The sequence below is a fragment of the Cercospora beticola genome, chromosome 1, assembly GCF_033473495.1.
Source record: "Cercospora beticola chromosome 1, complete sequence".
Lineage (NCBI taxonomy): Eukaryota > Fungi > Ascomycota > Dothideomycetes > Mycosphaerellales > Mycosphaerellaceae > Cercospora > Cercospora beticola.
In genome coordinates this window covers 2585856-2605804 of record NC_088935.1, presented here as the reverse complement: position 1 = coordinate 2605804, position 19949 = coordinate 2585856, and the positions used below count along the sequence as shown (strand labels likewise).

At 53.9% G+C, this 19949-nt stretch overlaps 5 protein-coding genes across 5 annotated transcripts; 4 read left to right on the top strand and 1 right to left on the bottom strand.

Annotated features, from left to right (window-relative positions):
* Nucleotides 1-764: 764 nt before the first annotated feature.
* Nucleotides 765-3752, top strand: RHO25_001018 (uncharacterized protein; the record flags this gene model as incomplete). Its single annotated transcript, XM_023593628.2, has 2 exons — nt 765-1026; nt 1078-3752. 2 exons carry the CDS (start codon nt 765-767, stop codon nt 3750-3752), a joined length of 2937 nt encoding a protein of 978 aa, XP_023459174.1.
* A 423-nt stretch (nt 3753-4175) lies between these two features.
* RHO25_001017 (uncharacterized protein) lies at nt 4176-7184 on the top strand (the record flags this gene model as incomplete). Its single annotated transcript, XM_023593627.2, has 1 exon — nt 4176-7184. One exon carries the CDS (start codon nt 4176-4178, stop codon nt 7182-7184), a length of 3009 nt encoding a protein of 1002 aa, XP_023459173.1.
* A 174-nt stretch (nt 7185-7358) lies between these two features.
* On the top strand, nt 7359-8510 carry RHO25_001016 (uncharacterized protein; the record flags this gene model as incomplete). The annotated part of the gene is made up of 2 exons (XM_023593626.1): nt 7359-7600; nt 7667-8510. 2 exons carry the CDS (start codon nt 7359-7361, stop codon nt 8508-8510), a joined length of 1086 nt encoding a protein of 361 aa, XP_023459172.1.
* Nucleotides 8511-8733: 223 nt separating this feature from the next.
* Nucleotides 8734-12207, bottom strand: RHO25_001015 (uncharacterized protein; the record flags this gene model as incomplete). The annotated part of the gene is made up of 1 exon (XM_023593625.1): nt 8734-12207. The coding sequence occupies one exon, from the start codon at nt 12205-12207 to the stop codon at nt 8734-8736; it is 3474 nt and encodes a 1157-aa protein (XP_023459171.1).
* Nucleotides 12208-12597: 390 nt separating this feature from the next.
* RHO25_001014 (uncharacterized protein) lies at nt 12598-19809 on the top strand (the record flags this gene model as incomplete). Its single annotated transcript, XM_023593624.2, has 1 exon — nt 12598-19809. The coding sequence occupies one exon, from the start codon at nt 12598-12600 to the stop codon at nt 19807-19809; it is 7212 nt and encodes a 2403-aa protein (XP_023459170.1).
* Nucleotides 19810-19949: the final 140 nt, after the last annotated feature.

Below are 19949 nucleotides of genomic sequence, written 5' to 3'. Positions count from 1 at the left end.
AGTCGCGAGACTGCGCGGAATGGATGATCGCTGTTCGCATTTACCCCTCCCTGGTAAGGCGCAGACCACCGGCGAGCCTTATAGTAGTAATCACGGGCTTTAGGCCTAAAGTCCAGGCGAGGTCGGACGCATTGTCGTCGTCGTGTGTGCACAGGAGCCGTGGCCAGGGCATTATTAACCACTGCTTGCGATCGCGCTATCACTCCCAGGGGCGGATCGCATTACGCGCGGTGAGCACGTAGCATCGTCACTACTGCTGTACTGGCAGAGTCGGCGGTATGCGATGTGCTGCATAAGAACGGCCCACCCCGGTTTGCTATGTCTTGGTCGGCCTTCTTGGTGAACGTCATCTGCTGCTCGTAACACGATCCTCTCCTCCACAACCTTCGCAGCGAAACGAGCAGGTGCTGCACTCTCGGACTCGAATTCGCGAAAGCCCGAGGCGCGCGCAAAAGGACCCTTCTTCTTCGCTCCCTCTGACTTAGGTTGCCTTGGTTCCTCGCATCCACGCCCCGGAGATACACAACCCGACTGCTACAGAGATCGGCAGGGCTGAACTGTCTTGGGGTCACGGTGCGAGAGCGTGCGAGGCCTGGGCGGTTACATCGTGTCGACAAACACCGACTGCCGCCAAGAGCCGTTTGTGCACCACTGGACGTCACTCCGGCCTGTGACATTCTTGTACGCTCTGCTCCCGCTCCTGCGCTCAATGCCCTGCATGCCGGGCCTTTCCCTCTTACTCTGATCAACCTAACCCGCTTTCGATGGCCATGTCGCATGCTTCGCCCGAACACCACGACGACTATGCCAGCGGCGCCGAGTCGCCCATCGAAGAGAATGGCGTCAAGACGGAGTCGGGACAAGCATCGCCGTCTGGTCTCGGCGCGCAAGACGCGCCAGCCGTGAAAGCTCCCGGCCACATGCAAAAGCGTCGCCGCGTCACACGAGCCTGCGATGAATGTCGAAGGAAAAAAATTAAATGCGACGGAAAGCAGCCGTGCACGCACTGTACGGTGTACAGCTACGGTTCGTGTTGAGCAGTCTTGGTGTGAGATGCCTCGTCTAACTCGTTTGCAGATTGCAGCTATGATCAACCCTCGAACCGCCGCAGAAATCCTGCCCCGGCATATGTAGAGAACCTGGAGCATCGAGTGCACCGCGCCGAGACGCTGCTGCATATACTGATTCCGAATCTTGATCTCGATGACCCTGGCATTGAATTGGCCGTACAGCAAGGATGGATTCCTGGCGCTCCAGGGAAGGGCAATCCGACGGCCGCTGTGCACGAAGCTCGAGCGTCGAGACCAGCACCAGCACCAGCGTCGACACTGCCTTCGGATACGGGCGAAAAGAAACCCGACACGAACCTGGAGTCCATGGTGCGTGCAATTGCCCAGCTGGACATGGACGAGACAGGCCATTGGGATTACCATGGCCATTCATCCGGATTAAGTTTCGTTCGACGCATGCGCGAGCAGTTGGGAGACCTCATGGGACCGGAGACTTTCGCGACGCCTTTTGTCAAGAACCGGCCAATGTCACAGGTGTTTGACTCACCCAGATCGATCGTAGAATCACCCATGGGCGAGATCGCGTCCATCTGTACCGAACTTCCGCCCAAGGAGATGGCGCGGCAGCTCAGCGTGTATGCTATCAATGATGCCGCTGCGCTTCTCCGCATGGTCCATCATCCTACATACTGGGAGAGCTTCGAGCGCCTGTACGCCACTCCCAGCGATAATTACAGCAACGAAGACAATCGTTTCCTCCCCCTCTTCTACAGTGCCATTGCTTTGGGCAGCTTGTTCGGCAAAGACGATGAGACTGTCGTCGATCGTGATGGGTACGAAAGTGCGATTCAGCAGGGCTTCACTTACTTCAAGACTGCCAGGCAACTCATGGACATTGCCGATTGCCGAGACCTCGCATCAATACAAGCGGTGATATTCATGATTCTCTTCTTGCAATCATCCGCCAAGATGTCCCAGTGCTATGCCTACGTCGGAGTGGCTTTGCGATCGGCATTACGGCTTGGCCTTCATCGAGCTGCGGCTGGACGATTCGATCCTGTGGAGGCCGAGACCCGGAAACGAGTGTTTTGGATTATTCGAAAGATGGACATATACGTTGGCGCGATGCTTGGGCTTCCGCAAACCTTGAGTGATGAAGACATTGACCAGGAGTTCCCGGTGGAAGTTGACGATGAATACATCACCAAAGACGGGATACTTACGCAGCCAGAGGGCGTCGTTCCTATCATGACTGCGTTCAACGCTCACACGCGACTGGTACAGATATTGCAAAAGATTGTGCGCAAAATCTATCCCATCAAGTTTGCCGAGACTGAGAGCGTTGCGGACAAGTCCTACTCGGTCTTGTTTTCCACCATACGGGAGATTGAGAGCGAGCTGGAAGAGTGGAAGAAGAGTCTACCGCAAATTCTGACGCCATGTGAAGCGCCACCACGATATGCTCGGGTGCAGCAGCTTCTGCGGCTGTCATACTCCCATGCGCAAGTACTTCTCTATCGACCCTTCCTGCACTATACGGCAATGGAACGCAGATCGAAGCCCGTCGACCAGAGAGCATATGCGTGCGCGGCATCTTTTGTGAATGTTTCACGGAACATTATTCACATTGCATCGCAGATGAAGCAGAAAGGGCTTCTGAATGGTGCTTTCTGGTTCATCATGTACACCACCTTCTTCTCGATCCTGGCTTTGGTATACTTTGCAGCGGAGAATCCGGACAATCCTACCACTGCAGCAGTGATGAAGGATGCGATAGAGGGAAGAGATGTCCTCGCTTCACTATCCTCGCGGAGCATGGCTGCTGACCGTTGTACCGCGACACTCAACATTGTGTTTGAGCGACTGCCCGCGTGGCTTCGAAACGGACAGCAGAATCCGGCGATGAGCAAGAAGAGGGCATACGAACAAGGTCCATATCAGCAGGGGCCTGCAGCATCGCGGAGTCACCCCGACGTCTCGAGTCCGACTGCTCTGGATGTCAAAAGAGCGACATTCCCCAACATGTCTGGAAGCGGCGGCACACCTGGAGCTGCGTCGCCGTACGAGGCCTCATGGTCACAGTCTGTTGGGTCGTCTTATGGGCCGCAGACACCGACATCCGCATCGTTCGATCCGAATGCATACTCGGCCATGGGCAACAGAAGCATATCGCACCCTGTGGACAGCGGCATGCAGCAATACACAATGCCGCAGAATTTCGCAAATCCACAACTTTCCGAATTATCATCAATGATGTTCCCAACTGCAGATGAGCCATTCATCTATCCCAATCAACCGTTGACGACATTTGAGAACAATCAGCAGTTTGCGAAGAACGCCGCGTACCTGAATCGACAGGCGTTTGGCAACATGGGCAAATCCAGCCCTGTTGGCTCGGCACGGGATCCGGCTGAGAACATTGAAGCACAATTCTATACACTCCCGCCGTACCTCGAGCAGCAACGCCAACAGCATCAACCGCCGGTCCACAACATACCATCATTCGGTGGCAGAGGCTACTTGCCTCAGCAGCAGCAACAGCAGCAGCCAGCGAGGCAAGCGCTGCCTTTCACCAATGGGGCGCCAACGGGCGCCACAGCGACACTTGCACAAGTGCCGAATGGACAGTGGCAGCAGCCGCCACTATCTAACATCGACATCCAAGGGCTTTTCGGGGGCGCAGAGTCGACATGGAATCCCATGAACATGAATATGATGCCAGACTATCAGAACCAGCAATGACATGAGAGGTGAGGGGAAAGTTCATGATAGCTACGAGGTGGTGTGGTACACGGCAGACATGACCTTCATGAACGCATTGGTTTGGTGTTGGGATGAAGTAATCGGTTCTTTGATACCCAGAGCATTTCGTCTGCCGCACAGCGTTCGTCAGCAGTCGTTGCATTTTATAGAAAGCGTGAAAGCGTAGAGTTGTCGTAGCAGGGTGCACAATATGATCTCAGACACAGACTGCCTATCCCAGACACAGTGGTATCTTGTGATCAGCCGGATGACGCCTTTGCTTCGGGACGACCCCAGTCCCACAGGCGCGTGCCCACCATAGCTCTTGCTCTACGCCTCCAGCAGGTGTGTCGCATCGTCTGTTCTCCTCATCCTCGGTGCTGTCGTAGACGAGGTGGACTGCAGTGGAAGAGCAGAAGCAGCATGGGCACCACGCGATCACGCAACCCATTGGCCTTTCTGCCCAGCCAAGTCACCTTCTGGGCGTCGGCCATCTACATCGCCCTCTTCGCCCTCCTCCTCGTCGTGCACACCACCGTGCCCTCCGCTCCGAGCTCGCCCACGCCTGCTCCGGGCATCGACATCGATCAAGCTTGGCTCGACCTGCGCGTGCTCTCGAGCAGCTACCACCCATGGGGCTCACGAGCCAACGACGACGCACGCGACTTCCTTCTCGACAGGATCAGCCACATATTGCAAGAAAATGAGATTGGACACAAGACTGTCTACGCGACCGAGCATGGCTTTACATCGCAGACGACAGAACCGCAGCTCGTGACTGTCTTTGCCAACGATACGTCCAACTTCACGGCGCTCGACGACTGGACCCATGCACCAGTAACGTTATACGGCGAGAGCACGAACCTGATTGTGTACATTCGAGGCACGGAGGATGATGAAGGCGACTGGTGGAACAGCACGGAAAGCTACAGAGGACCAAGCGGTGTCCTAGTGAATGCTCACTATGACTCTGTCGCGAGTGGATTCGGCGCCACTGATGATGGCGTTGGTGTGGTGACGGTCCTACAGCTCATCTCGCATTTCACCACGAAGGGCAACAGGCCACGGCGAGGCATTGTCGCGCTGCTCAACAACGGCGAGGAGAATGGGCTATACGGAGCGAGGAACTACGTGAATCATCCGGTCGCCTCGTTCGCCCACACATTCTTGAACTTGGAAGGCGCTGGCGCTGGTGGCAGAGCTATTCTATTCCGGAGCACAGATGCGGAGGTCACGAAAGCCTACTCAAAAAGCCCGTATCCTTTTGGTACGGTGGTCAGCGCTGATGGCTTCAAGCGAGGCTTCATTCGCAGCGGGACCGACTACAGTGTGTTTACGGAAGAGCTCAACCTTCGAGGCTTAGATGTCGCCTTCTATGAGCCTCGAGCTCGTTACCACACGGACCAAGACGGAGCTCGTGATACCAACAAGGATAGTGTCTGGCACATGCTGAGCGCCGCCATCGCGACACTGCGACAGTTGACTTCTGACCAGTCAGACGACTTTGACGGCGCTACTGATTCGAGCGGCAGAGTCGATTCAGGCAAAGGCAGCGACTCTTTCTACTTTGACTTGCTTGGTCGCGCCATTGCCGTGGGCAAATTGCACACGCTCTTCGCCCTGTCTGTTACCCTGCTCGTCGTAGGGCCGATCATCTTCATTCTTCTCGAGGTAATACTGCGCAAAAACGATAAGTGGTACCTCTTGGCCGGCAAGCGTTACTTGCACTCTTCTGATGACGACGAATCGATTCGACTTCACGGTCGCCGAGGCTTCTTCCGATTCTTGTTTGCATTCATTGTGGCCACTGGCATCACAGTCTTGCTAGCATATCTGCTAACAAAGGTCAACCCCTACATCGCGTACTCTTCTGAATATGCCGTCTGGGCAACATTCTTGTCTGCCTGGTCCGCGGTCGCCTGGCTGCTGTTGGCAGGAGCCGCCAACATTAGACCCACAGCGCTACACCGCATGTTCTGCCTTTTGTGGCTCTACATACTAACCTGGATCGCTTTAGTCTTCACCACGGTTGGCGAGCACCAATTCCAGATTGCAAGCGGCTATTTTGTGGTGATCTACAATTTCTCTGCCCACCTGGCGCTCTTGATCTCATACCTGGAGCTCTTTGCCTTGCCGACCAAGCAGAAATATGTTGAGACTGCACTTGGCGCACAGGCTGATTCGGGATCTGTTCGTCCAGCCAGCAGGTCCTCGCGTAGGCTGCTCGATAACGCAGGCGCCACCGAAGATGCGGAAGAGCCGACCGAAAGATCATCTCTCCTGAGCCACTCAGACGACCGTGCCAACAAGCGTACTACTACCATGTTCGGTCGCCGCAGAGCAGATCGAGACGAGGTGCCAGATGATGTTGACGAGCCGCTACTCAACAAAGCGTATCTGGACGAACAAGCCTGGTCGTCTTCTTTGCCCAGCTTCACCTGGATCCTGCAATTCCTGATTCTTGTTCCAATCAATGTCATCATTGTTGGGCAAATTGCACTGATGATCACATCCGCAACGCACCAAACGCCAGCAGACGGTAATGCGGTGCTACCAGTATATCTACTGATGGCAGTACTCGGTGTTCTTCTGCTGCTACCACTCAGTCCATTCTTGCATCGTTTTACCTATCACATCCCGACGTTCCTCACCCTCGTCTTCACAGGATGCTTGATCTATACACTACTTGCATTCCCCTTCTCTCGAGATGCGCGGATGAAGTACTACTTTGTTCAGCATATGAATTTGACCTCGGGAGAAAACAATGTCACTCTTTCTGGGCTGGACGGCTACGTGCAGACTGTTGTGGCTGAAATGCCAAGCGCAGCAGGGCAGCATATCTCGTGTGGCGAGGACGCATCCCCATTGGCAAAACGAAGAGGGCTTGTGAGTTGTTCGTGGCATGGCCTTCAGCCCAACGTGGTACCCAATGGATACGGTGCTCTGCAAGCGTCGAAGAAAGGCAATCACACGAAACAACTGAAACCTTATCAGAAGTGGCTTGATTTGAACGTTACACACGACGGCGATAGCGCTCTCTTCAGCTTGAAAGGCCTGAACACGAGAATCTGTCGACTGGAATTCGAAAACGCAGTGAACGCCGTCGCCGTAGAAGGAGGCGCTACATCCCCGTTACAGAGAGCTGTCGGGCCCGAAGGCAGCAATCGTGTGACTTTGTTCAGTCGAGATTGGGACAAGAACTTCAGAGTCAACGTGACATGGCCGGTAGGCCCCGAAGTGAAGAATGGTAAGAAAGAGAAGGACGGGGCGGCAACAGGCCAACGTGGGAGAGCGTGGTGCAGTTGGGCAGATGCCAACACTAATGGCGCTATACCTGCATATGACGAGTTACACAGATTCGAGCCAGTCTGGTCTGTGGCTACAAAATCAGCTGACGGCTTGTTTGAGGGTTTCAAGGACTTTGTTATCTAGTAGTTAAGCATTAGCGACGAAGCATGGCATGCAGAGTGTTTGGGAGGCCCGCCATCCGCGTATCCGGTCATCGAGGATCGACCGAATCCTTCCGTAGCTCAGCCGTTCTTTTGGACGAATACTCAACGAACACCTTTCTGACCAAGAGTACGATATGATATCTTCTTCCGAAACATGTCCTCCCTAGACTCTGCAATACGTCTACTTGCTGACAGGAAATATCATCAGTGTTTCCGGCTGGCCGCGACCGATAAACATGAAGAACTGCGCGTAACATTCGCAACGAGCACCAATTTTGACGACAATGTGCTACCAGTGGTACTATTTGTCGGTCCCATGTTCGGCAGCAGATACTTCTGCACGGATTATAACAAGCTCGCGATATCAAGTAAAATCAGGTTCATTTGCGTTGATCGGTAGGCAAAATCGCATCCTTTGACTTTCTTCTCATTAAGCTCGAAGCTGATACGAAGACAACACAGACCCGGTTTCGGAGGCTCATCAAACGTACCCATCGAAGATCGAGTCAACATTTGGCTCGAAACTGTGCCGCAACTCCTCAAGCATCTGAACGTCAACTACGTTTCGCTTATTTCGCATAGCGCGGGAACGATCTATCTACTGAATACCTTGTACCATCTTCGACATATCCTTGATCCCAAGAGACCCTACGTGGCACTCCTCGCACCATGGGTTTCGCAAGAACATTCCGGAGTTACAATGTTGAGTCTTGCTTCTAAGCTTCCCAATGCTGCTTTCTCTGGCTGGTCAGGGCTCGTGGGGTTCATTAATAGGACTTTGGTTCCAGCTGGTTCGTGGTCTGGCGGGATTATTTCTTCGAGTGCTAGTCTTTTCCAGTCTTCGCCTAGTGAGGCTGAGGTTACTTCCGAGGAGACTGCTCAGGCTAGGTGGGGAACTGACGCTGCTACTGTTGCTGCGATAGACGGGCTGCAAGCCAAGTATTGTTGGGCTGAGTGTATGAGTGGTGCGAATGATGAGGCTAGACTTTGTTTGGGTGGAGGCAAGGGACTTTGGGGCGTTTGCGAGGACTACAGCGAGTATGTCCGAAAGTTCTGTGCGGCGGAACGACAGAGGAGTGATGCAGATCGCTTGCTGGAGCTACATGTTGTCTTTGCAACGTCTGATATCATGATCGGCACTGGCGGTAAGGCGTATTTTGAAGAAGTTTGGGGTCAAGACTGCGTGGCAGGATGTGTCGATGTGAAGATGGTGCAGGCACCTGGCACGAATCACGAGACTGTGTTGAATTTTGAAAAAGGGCTGATGCACAAGATATTCAAGGACATAGGGGGCAATGCAGCCTAGACGTTGAATGCTAGCCACATCTCTGAACCCATTATGGCGCAATGCAGGTGTCGATCCAAGTGTCCCAATCTTATGCTTGTAGGATCAATGCCACAATCTAACAAACAAGAAACTTGTGAAGCTCCTGCTGCGGATCCAAATAAGCGCCGAATCTAAAGAAGCACACAAGGTGGATGATAAGACAAGGTGCTGAACACCAATGGACCTATGAGGCCTTGACAAGTCAGATATCCCAGCTCAGCACATCTACATGGATCTGCCTCGTCCTTCTTGGCTTGCCTGCTGCAAATGCATTCCCATCGCTTGGCGAAGGTGCAAGGTAAGCGGCACAGAACTCTGCCATCGTGCTAGTAGATTCCAAGACAGCATGATGCCGGATCGCTGCGTCGCTAGATCGTGACTGACCTCCGTCCTCGCTATTGCGATCTTTGGCCTTTGGCATCCACGGCAGCCCGGGCGTAATGCGTTCCGTGGGATACGCAGCTTGTGCAGCCACCAGAATATGCTCGTACTCTACACGGTCGTCCTTGGGACAAGAGTTTCTATACCGCGCCAGAATGGTGGCAAGCGTGATCGAACCTTTGCGAGAAGGGGTATAGTTGTCCTTGACCCAGGCCATCCTCTGCAGTTCATAGCCATGTTTCTTGGTTCCCGTCTGTCGTTCAGTCAGACGTATTCCGGCAGTTTCCATTGCATTCAGCCGCGGCGTGTAACGTGTTGCAGCTGTGATGGTGTCAAAATGCAAGGCATCCTCGTAAACATTTCGGGCCGCAAGAAGCAGCTCTTGGAGCGTTACCTGATTGTCCTCTGGGTATGCTTGCCGGTATCGTTCGGACACGCCGTCGAGGTCGTACGTTCCATTGCTCGAGGGTGCGTAGTTCGTACGCAGGTAGTCCTTGCGTCTTTCTTGATTGATGAACTGCATCCGCGCTTGGCGATGCTTGTAAGCAGGATGATCACGCGGCAATTCGGGAGGTCTGGCGTTTCGGTTACCAGACGGCAACCGCCTTGACTCTGCTGCGGGTTGGCTAGTGGGTATCGAACGTTTCGGTTGGTATCTCATGCTGTGCGTAATGTCATCTTTGCTGAAAGCGTATCGCGCAGCTAAAAGCAGATCTTCAATGCCAATGGCACTGTCATGCGGTAAAGCCTTCCGGTACTTTTCAAGCACGTTTGGCAGCTTGAAAGGACCATTTGAGCTCGGAACGTAGTTTGCTTTCAACCAGTCTTTGCGTATCGAAAGGGTGACGGCGGGGAATTTGGTATTGTGTGCTGGGTTGATGTCAGTGTCGTCGTCACCATTTGAAAGATTTAATTGCGTTGAGACTGCCTCAGGCCGCCATGGACTCGCATTCGGTGAAGATGCGTTGGTCGCAGACGATGGAGCAGCGCGGAGGCGACCAGAGGATGCTCTAATGGTCGAACGTTCGATCGAGGAACCATTCACAGGTTTGGCGTTCCCTCTGCTTGGCTTCTGTTCACTTTGGCTGGAAACTTGACGTGATGAACCGTGAAGAGATCCAGGACGAAGAGAGTTAGAGGGACCGGCTTGCGACCTCGGTGGATCGTGCGGTCCGCCACTGTTCTCCGTGGCCAGTCCAGACGACGACGTTGGACCTTTCGAAGCAGACGTACGTGGGGTCTGTGTGCCCTGGTAGGTGTGCGGCACAGTGGAGCGTGGGCCTGAAGGTGGCATTTTCGATAGCTTTCCCTGTGTGGAAAGAATTCTAGGCGTTGACGGCTGAGACACGTGTGGGCGCACCCCTTGTGACAGTTGTCGTTGCACCGGGGGCAAAGATGGTGAGGAAACATGAGTCGGTAGACCAGTTACCGGATCACATTCGGGGTAAATGCTCAAATTCGCGGTCCCACGTGGTGACCATCCCGCGGCATAGAAGTCCTGATCCGATCCTTTTCCATGCCTCGGTGAACCTGTCGCAGTGAATGTAGGCTTCGGCGGTAGCGCATGGCGCTTCGGTGGAGGCGGAAGAATTGCTTCTCCGTGTCGTTTCTTTGGCGATTTCCGGAATGGCAGTGGCCGCGGGGGCGCTACTTGCAGCTCGTTATCATCTTGGGCGGTGCCTCGAATCACTGCTCCCAATGCGCTAGACGGTGGCATGGTGAGTCCGTCAGGCGGATGGGGAGAGCTGGATTGATGTCTTGAATATCCGCCGAGGGACGCATCGCTTTCAACGCTGCTGTCCACCCAAGTCGCAGATGGAACAGCGGCCTGTCGCGCTTGCCAATTCTTGCTAGGAGAAGGCGTGAAGTCTTGCGCTGTACCATCGGAATGCTCAGAACTTGAATCAGAGTCGGCCAGTGCCCCGGACAGGGAAGCAGGTTTCTGATGAAGTGCATCGGCAGAGAGCTGCGATGTGGAAGCAGCAGCAGCACCAGCTTCAGCCTCGTGATTCCATCTCGTTAGAAGCGCCATGGGCACGTTGGGGGCGGGAAATTGTCTACCTGGCAGTGATGGCAGCCAAGACGCAGGATCATCAAGCAGCTTACGCTGGTCGTGAGGTATCTTTCTTCTTGCATATGCAAAGAGCGATGCATTAGTTGCAATATATTTTCCCCGCGGCGTGGACTGTAATGTTCCGCTGGGAGGCACTGCATCGGACGGTGTGTGAGCGATAGGGGCATCATCTTGGTGCGGTGCCTTTTTGCGGCCAGCAGACTTCAAAGGAGTTTCAGAAACCACGGTCGAGCTGTCAGGATGCTGTCGGTGATCCGGCCTACTACGTCCAATGGCAGTCCGCGAAGGCGAAGTTCTTACCAACGCTCTTTCTGGAAGTTGAGTCGTTGGTAGTTGTGTTTGTGGTGTGATTTCCACTGTCGCTAGAGACTTCGGAGGAAGCGCTGGTCTCTTCGCTGGGAGCAGCTCCGTGAGCCTTGGATTAATGGTCTTTGGGCCAGGAGGACTGCCATCAGCGTCATGCGTGACAGCCTGAACAGGACCGTGGAGATTGACACCACTCTGCACCTCGAAACCATCTTTGCCCAATGTGGGCCCCTGCGACTTACGTTTGCTCGAAACCAATGTTCTGTTGGCTTTCTTGGCCGGTGTTGTCTGTGGCTCCTGAGCAGCTGAACGCTTCGATGTCTTGGGAGACGCTGCAGTAGGTGTTGGGTCATTCCGTGCATGTTTCTGGGCATCGCGAGAAGCAGTTCCCGGTAGTCGGAGCGATTTGGTGCTTTCAATGAGCGTCCGAATATCATACAAGACCTCCACAGGATGTGGGACTCCTAGTATCGTGCGTCGCAGTGTGTGATACTCGATTTCGTCAATGTGCAATTGCACGAAACCGTCTGCAGGTCCAAATGGCGTGCTAACCACTGTGAATTTCTCCAGGCGAATTAGGTCGCCGCTGACTTCAGTGGTGATAGGCGATCCGCTATCCTCTTCGAATGTCGCCACGGCTTCCTCGGAGAGACGCGCCTTCACCTTCCAACTGCCATCTGAGATGTAGGCAGTGACGACGTCCTCGGAAGAAAGGACCTCTACCAGTTGAACCAGAGTGTTGGAGGAAGGCGACGCGACTTCGCTCCGGAAATTGCTGCCATCATCACTGAACCGACTCTGCGTCTCCGGGTCTGGCTTGATTCCACTCAAAGTCTGCTGCTTCCATTCAATGACGGCGCTGAGTTCAGCTGTAAGGAAATTCGCCAGCCAGGGCTCAGGTAATTTCGGCGCCATATTCTGCTGAATGACGTTGTGCGCTTAATGACATCGCAGTCACAGGAAGCGTAGTCAGATTACGGAGGCGATGGTGATGTTAGCGACGACAGTGCTTGACGTGTTTTGTGGTTGGACAGCATGCCGTGAAGGTCAAAGTCGAAAGTGAAGTCGCCCATGTCGCCGTGGACGCGCTTGTTGTGAGCTCCGGCAGTGGCGCGCGTTCCGGCCCACAATCCCTGCCGCAGCTGCCTCGAACGTTCGTCATGGCTTCACGACCTCGACACCAGTCGCGCCGTCTCCGGATGCAGACCGCTCACGCTGAGCCACGTGGGCAACAGATGACTCCGCCTTGACCACACCCGTCGCCCGCGATGCTCAGCACCTTGCACGCGACACGCTTTCGCCAGCATGGCGATCAACGAGTCCAGCAACTCGCCCGCTCCATCGAGCCCGCTCGTGCCGTTTCTCGCGAGCAGCAGGTCGCGGAGAGGCTCGCTGGCATCCATCTCATCCAAGAAGGGCGTCGATAAAGAGACGCTTGCTCAAGCTCTCGACGAGATCCACACGACAGCGAGCAGGTCCGATGGCCTCACTAGCTTTCACGACTTCGATGGGGAGGGTAAGACCGGCGGCGCCAAAGAGCTGGTCAGCAACGGCATCACAGGCATGTACAATAGGCTTCGACAGACGGTAGCTGGTGGTTCGAGTAGCAGCGTGAAGGATACCGGCAAAAGTGTGCCCAAGAGCATCGAGTCTGTGGACGCCGGATCGACACTGTCTGCCACATCCTCTCTGCAGACCACACGTTCACGAACAAAGGAGGTGAACGGGAAGAAGACAGTGTCAGACCAGCTACCACCTGCCAACGACAGTGCCTCACCCTCTCCACAAATGCGCACCGTTCCCAGCAAAGACGTCAGCGAAGGTAAGCCCGCCGCACCACAGCTTCACGTGCCCACTGCCGATGCCCAGCCTGTGCCCGTTGCTGGCCCGCGAGACCAACGTGAGACGGCTGTCGACGCGACGAAATTGCCACCGGCACAAGCCAAACCCAAACCAGATGGAGAGGCTCCCACGAAAGAGGACGTCGAGAAGGCAAGAAACGCGTGGGCAAACGGCGATCGAAGTGCTGAAGGCACGGACGCACTAGCTCGAGTTCTCTCACACCACGAGACCTCACTCACGAACACGACGTCCAAGCAGATTAGTTCCGCGCAATTGCGAGACGATCTGGAAGAGGCCATCGATGACTCCGATTACGTTGATGAGTCTGAGGCCTTGTTCCCGGCTACCTCTCAGCCGTTGCCGACAGACGCTGCAAGGAAGGCTGAGCTTCCGTCTGTTGAGTCTCAAAAGCCACAAAGGCCACCATTGCCACGCGTAGGTGTCTCTCATCTTCCAGGTTTCGATCCCTCGCGCGCTTCATCCACGATGGATGGCAGCGAAGGAAGCTCTGCTCCAAGCTCCCGCCACGAGTCCTACCACAAACCCCGTCTGGAGCCAGTAGCAAATCTGAACGCTGGGCTGTCACGCAAAAGATCAACTCTGAAGCCGGCCGGTAGCTCTACTCAGTCGCAATCCCTGCACCCGAAGCGTCGTGTACTCGACAAGAGGTTTTGGATGCAGGACGAAGGGGCCAAAGTTTGCTTTTCTTGCGGGCAAAGCTTCTCCACTTTCCGTCGCAAACATCACTGTAGAACATGTGGACAAATTTTTGATGCCAAGTGTACCTCCCTTCATCCAGGTCGTCAATTTGGTCAAGTCAGCGACGTTCGGCTGTGCAAGCCTTGCGAGAGTATGATCCTGGGCAGTGATGACGACTCTACAGTCTTCACCGATGAGGATCGCGACGATATTACACGCAGCCCTCTTGGACAAACTCACAACACAAATCTCAACGACACAGACGGGAGGTTCGATGGAGCGACGTTCAGTAGAACCGACACGGAAGTCATGACACCATCCATAGGAATACCTGTTTCTCGCCGCAATCGCGAGGCCAAACGACGTTCTGCCATTCTCGAGTTCGACGATTCTCGTACGCTGGCACGGCCGAGCTCATCCCATTCTCTGATATCGCTGAGCCGCCGGCCACGCTCCTCGAGCCACCGTCGACGACATTCCAAGCATCACCCCAGTAGCCGACTGATTCGCTCAAGCGTCGACATCGAAAGAGGTCCTTTTCACCAAGGCAGCACGGAGGACGCCGAGAAACGCCAGCTTCCCACTTTTCACAAGGACAATATCATCGATCCAGACCTCGCAGACTTCCTCTCTGATGAGGGCTCTGACGATGGGCAACACCAGAGCCTGATGACAGCGCTAGAAGGCCCTTCACCCTCGCCGGGAGAACGCGATAGACTAGGATTTACCGGTCTATTCACTTCTGCTATTCGGAAAGGTCGCTCTCGAGGCACCGATAAACGCACAGCACCGGGCTCAAGCATACAAGGTCTCAAGGGGGATGGGGTCAAAGCTGCATTGCCGCGACCACGTAGTCGCCATCTCAGCGATGGATCTGCAGTCCATGCTTCGCCGCGACGAAGGCAGAGCAACCATTTTGCCTCAGCGGACGCTGCGCAAATGAAGACACGACCAAGCACACCCTCTGGCCAGATCACACATGCGAAAGTCACGCGCAGTCCAGCTCTGCAGCAGAACCGACCCACAGACGATCTTGAACTATACCCTGCGAGCGATGAGCATGTCAGGAAATTACTAGCGCAGCTTTTGAAAGATGCCCGCGTTGCCCATGTCCATGCGTGGCAGCAAGCACTTCTGCCCGTTCTGATGCAGTGCACAAACGATGTTGAGCCAGATGTGCAAGCAGGCGACGACATGGACATCAGGCATTACATCAAACTCAAGAAAATCCCGGGCGGCAGACCGAAAGATACTGGATATGTTTCCGGCATTGTGTTCAGTAAGAACATTGCTCTGAAGTCAATGTCTCGCACCTTGACAGACCCCAGAATCTTGATCGTCAATTTCTCGATTGAGTACGCTAGGCACGAGGCACATTTTATGAGTCTCGAGCCAATATTAGCGCAGGAAACGGAATACTTGAAGAATCTTGTCAAGCGTATTGCCCAATTGAAGCCAGATGTTCTGCTGGTGCAAAAGCATGTATCGGGCAAAGCTTTACTGATGCTTGAACAAGAGGGTATCACAGTTGCGTACAACATCAAAGAGTCTGTGCTTGCGGCTATTGCCCGCGTGACAATGACAGCCCCTGTCAAGTCTGTCGACAAGCTCACTATGATGAATCCGGACAGCTTGGGACGGTGCGACAGCTTCGATGTCAAAACATATCTGACGGATTCCGTGCGCAAGACTTACATATTTCTGTCCGGCTGTCAACCTGACCTTGGCTGTACAGTCATACTACGAGGAGCGGATACGAAGACCTTACGGAAGATCAAACGCATCGCTGAGTTCATGTGCTACGTGGCCTACAATCTCAAGCTGGAGAATTCGTTAATGCGAGATGAGTTCGTGTCTATACCACGGACTGTTGATAACCAGAATGGCACATATGACCACCCGAGCACCAGTGCTGTGGCGTCCGAAGAGCGTCAGTCGACTATTAATGAGACTTTGCAGCACGAGATTGAGAAGGGCAACGCGAAATTGCATTTCAAATATGAAGAGCAAGAGCAAGAATCCCGTAGGCGCGTTCTCTCAGCGTCGCCTTTTGTGGTCTTCATGCAACCTTACCTGCTGACTCAGTTGCGCGACCTAGAGCGTAGACTTGCCACGTACAAGATACTACGAGATCAGTATGCAGCCGCAGATGAGGACGAAGACGAGCCTAATGACGAAAAGGCCGATCGGGATATCATAGAGAACTTCAGCCTCGTGAAACCTGACATGGTCAATGCCCCGGCATCCAAGGACCAGCCAAAAGCTGTGCGCGAATATCTTCACGCAGTGCACGAAGCTCAGCTGCAAAAGGCCGAGCAGACATTCCAGGTTCAGGAAAGGCAGTGGGACACCTTCCAGAATGGTGAGGTCGATCCATTCGACCCTTTCTCACATCAGAAGATAGTGGTGCTGTACTCAACAGTGTCAAGCATCACCAGTGCACCCTGCACCGGTCCAGAACTACTTGGGCTCGGCTTCTACGCTTCATACAACCGGACTGATCCAGATTACGACGATGACCTTACGCTCGGGCAGTACGTTCAGGAAATGTGCCACGAGGCCAGTAAGCCTTGCACGGAATGCGGAAAACCAATGTCCGACCACCATAGGCAGTACGTGCATGGCTACGGGCAGCTGACAATCTCTACGCAACGCCAAATGGCCAAGGTCCGCGGAATGCACGACACGATTCTCATGTGGTCGACTTGTCGCCTTTGCCGGCACGAAACGACGGTCACTCAGATGAGTTCGCACACGTGGAAGTATTCATTTGCGAAGTATCTTGAGTTGAGCTTTTGGAGCAGCCATCTCCATCCTCGCGCTGGTCTTTGCAAGCATGACATCCACCGAGACTTCCTGAGATGCTTCGGCTTCCTAGACACTGTCGTACGCGTTCAGTATGATCCTATTGATATATACGACGTCATCGTACCGAAGGCGCAGGTGACGTGGAAAGTGGAAGCAGACCTGACAGTCAAAAATGAACAGTACCTACATTGCGAAGAAAGACTACAAGCGTTCACCGATTCTGTACGGCAGCGATTGAACACGATCACAGTGGACAACCTCAATGAAAAGACTGCAGAAGCTGCGTCGGCACTCGTCGACGAGCTCAGAAGCAGGCTTGAGGCTGATGAACAGGAGCTCAAAGAGAAATTGCAGCTCAAGTATGCAAAGTCCCGTTACTATGAGCTGATACCACTGAATCGAGCACTACGATTCATGGACGAAAAGGCCATCGCCTGGGATGATGAGTTTGCGAGGTTTGAGGAGAAATATTTCCCTTCGGAGGCCGACATACGCAAGATCGCAGCCGATCAAATGAAGAAGATGTTTCTCGAATCTCAGCCGATTCGCAACATGATTGGATCTGAAACAGGAAGTGACACTGAGGATGGCATCGACGTGTCCCGGAAGGGGAAATCACAAATAAAGGACGAATTTCTGAGCGAGAAAGCGCAGCATGTGCTTTCGAGTGCGATGCAAGAGCACAGGGCTGCTGCTGATGAGGATGAGGGGTTGCGACACTTGGTAAATCACGAACACGGGCTTGGTCCTGAGCTCACAAGGTCTCCTACACCAAGGCAAGAGCAAGAAGAAGCTGTGGAACGCGAAGATGTCAAGCATCTAGATCTCGCTGTTCCAAGTCAATCGCCACCGCCTGTGCTCGTGGGCGATACGCTGGACGAGTTGTCGCCAAGGCGCAGTCCTGAGACACATCTTGATCAAGCCCAACAACAAGACGAGCCATTTGCCACCCAGCCCAAACCGCTGAGTTCAGGACTCTTGGAGAGGATTGAGCAGATCAGAAACAACAAGGTGGCAGCCGGTACCGATGAAATCCCCGAAACCAAGATCCCTAGACTGGCAGACCTACAGCAGAAGAAGCGGGACGCAAGCCCTAGCCCCTCGCCGAAACCCGTTCCTCCGCCCTTCCTGAGGGCAAAGTCGCAGCCTGGACATCCTGCCCACGCTCATCGCCTGAGTGCCGATGCAGCTATCAACTCTCAGAGTATAGATGCTGTGGCCACTGCTCAAGAGCAACTCAGCCACAGCGATGCACTTGCCGCCGAGAAACGGCTGAACGAGAGGCTGGGTGTCGCACGGCTTGCCAATAAGGCCGGCAAGATTGTGCCATCCCTCATTCCGCGGTCTGTTCCCATCAAGCAGGAGGAAAACGGCCCCACCACAGTTTCGGCTTTAGCAAGGCACTTTGAGCAGATGTCTCGCGAGTTTGAAAAAGAACGGCTGAAAGAGCGCCGTCAAAGAGCGATGCGAAGTCGTCAAGCGAGAGCAAACCCCCTCGCAAGCAGCAGGCCTGTTGTGGAAGTCTATCAGAACGCGGTCGATGCGGTGGGCGAAAGACCGCCGAGTCTGAAAGACGATGGCGAGCTTAGTCAAGCACATCAAAGGGCCGCTCGGCAAGAGATGGATGAGATGGTGGCGCAGAATCAGCCCGAAGATGTTTCAGGCGCCGAACTCGATGAACATGGCAACAGAAGCGACGACCAAGCCGAATATCACGAGGGCGAGGCTCCTAGTATGAGTGGCGAGACTGCCGTCGATGGAGATGATGAAGCGAGTGACAACGAGAACACAAGATCGCGCTCAAGAGATGTCTCCGATCCTTCTTCCTCACTCCAGTCGCCTTCGACTAGTGGACCTGATCTTCACGATTTAGGACCAGAACTGCAGATTGGCGAGCAGAGAAAGACACAGTGGTTCAAATACCTCTCTGAATTCTGGTCCAAGCGCTCTGCGTCAGGCTGGACGAACCTGGAATACCCCTTGCACGCGACCGAGCACGTCTTTGAGGACTCGGACATCATTGTGCGTGAAGATGAGCCTTCGTCAGTGATTGCGCTATCACTTGCCTGCGCAGACTACCGCGCCAAAGAGAAGGGCTTCCGCAACGCGCCAAATCGCCAACCCTTGTCGAAGCATGGTCACGCACATACTGCGAGTACTGCGAGTATCGCAAACTTGTCAAGGGAAGAGGGGCAGCGGGCAGACATTGAGGCCAGTCTGCTAGGTGATACAGCGACGCACATGAAATACTCGTTCGCGCACGGACAAGTGAAGGCAAGTTGCAAGATCTTTTACGCCGAATCATTTGATGCGCTGCGACGCAGATGCGGTGTGGCCGATCGCTTTATGGAGTCAATGTCTCGCTGTTTGAAATTTGACTCAAAGGGTGGTAAAACGAAATCGCTCTTCCTTCGGACATTGGACAGCCGCTTCATCATCAAGAGCTTGCAAGAGGTCGAGCTGAAGGCCTTCACAAAATTTGCACCAGACTACTTCAATTTCATGAGCTATACACTATTTCATGGGGTCCCAAGTGTGATTGCCAAAATGTTCGGTCTTTTCCAGGTGAATATTCGCAACCCAGCGACTGGAGTCGACTTTTCTTACTATCTTCTCGTGATGGAGAACCTCTTTTATGAACGAAATCCGAATCGCCGATTCGATCTAAAGGGCAGCATGCGGAACCGCAAGATTGAGTCCACAGGCCAAGCAGATGAAGTACTACTGGACGAGAATCTGGTCGAAACCATCTTTGAGTCCCCACTGTTTGTTCGGGAGCACAGTCGAAAACTCCTTCAGGCCTCGGTATTCAACGACACTCTCTGGTTGTGCAAACAGAACGTGATGGACTACAGTCTCATGGCTGGGTTCGACGATATTCGCAAGGAACTCGTTGTTGGTATCATCGATTGCATACGCACTTACACATGGGACAAAAAGCTTGAAAGCTGGATCAAGGATCGTGGCAAGAACAAGCCGACCATCACTAGTCCCAAGGACTATAGAAATCGCTTCAGGGTTTCAATGATGCAGTATGTCCTGCAAGCGCCGAACTGCTGGTGGAGCTTCCAGGCCAACCTTGGAACACCTAAAACTTTGAGAGAGGGCGAAGGCCAGGGTGCCGCGGTAGAGGGGGATGTCACTGAGACAGGAGACGATCTGTCATGAGTTTACGGAGTGCACGACCATTAAAACGGCGAGATAACCGGATCAAAGAGACTTTGCTGCACGATTGACGACTGATGGCCAGCCACTTTCAACGAATGAGGAACGCATGGTGTTGGTCTGCGATTGTATTTCGAATGGAA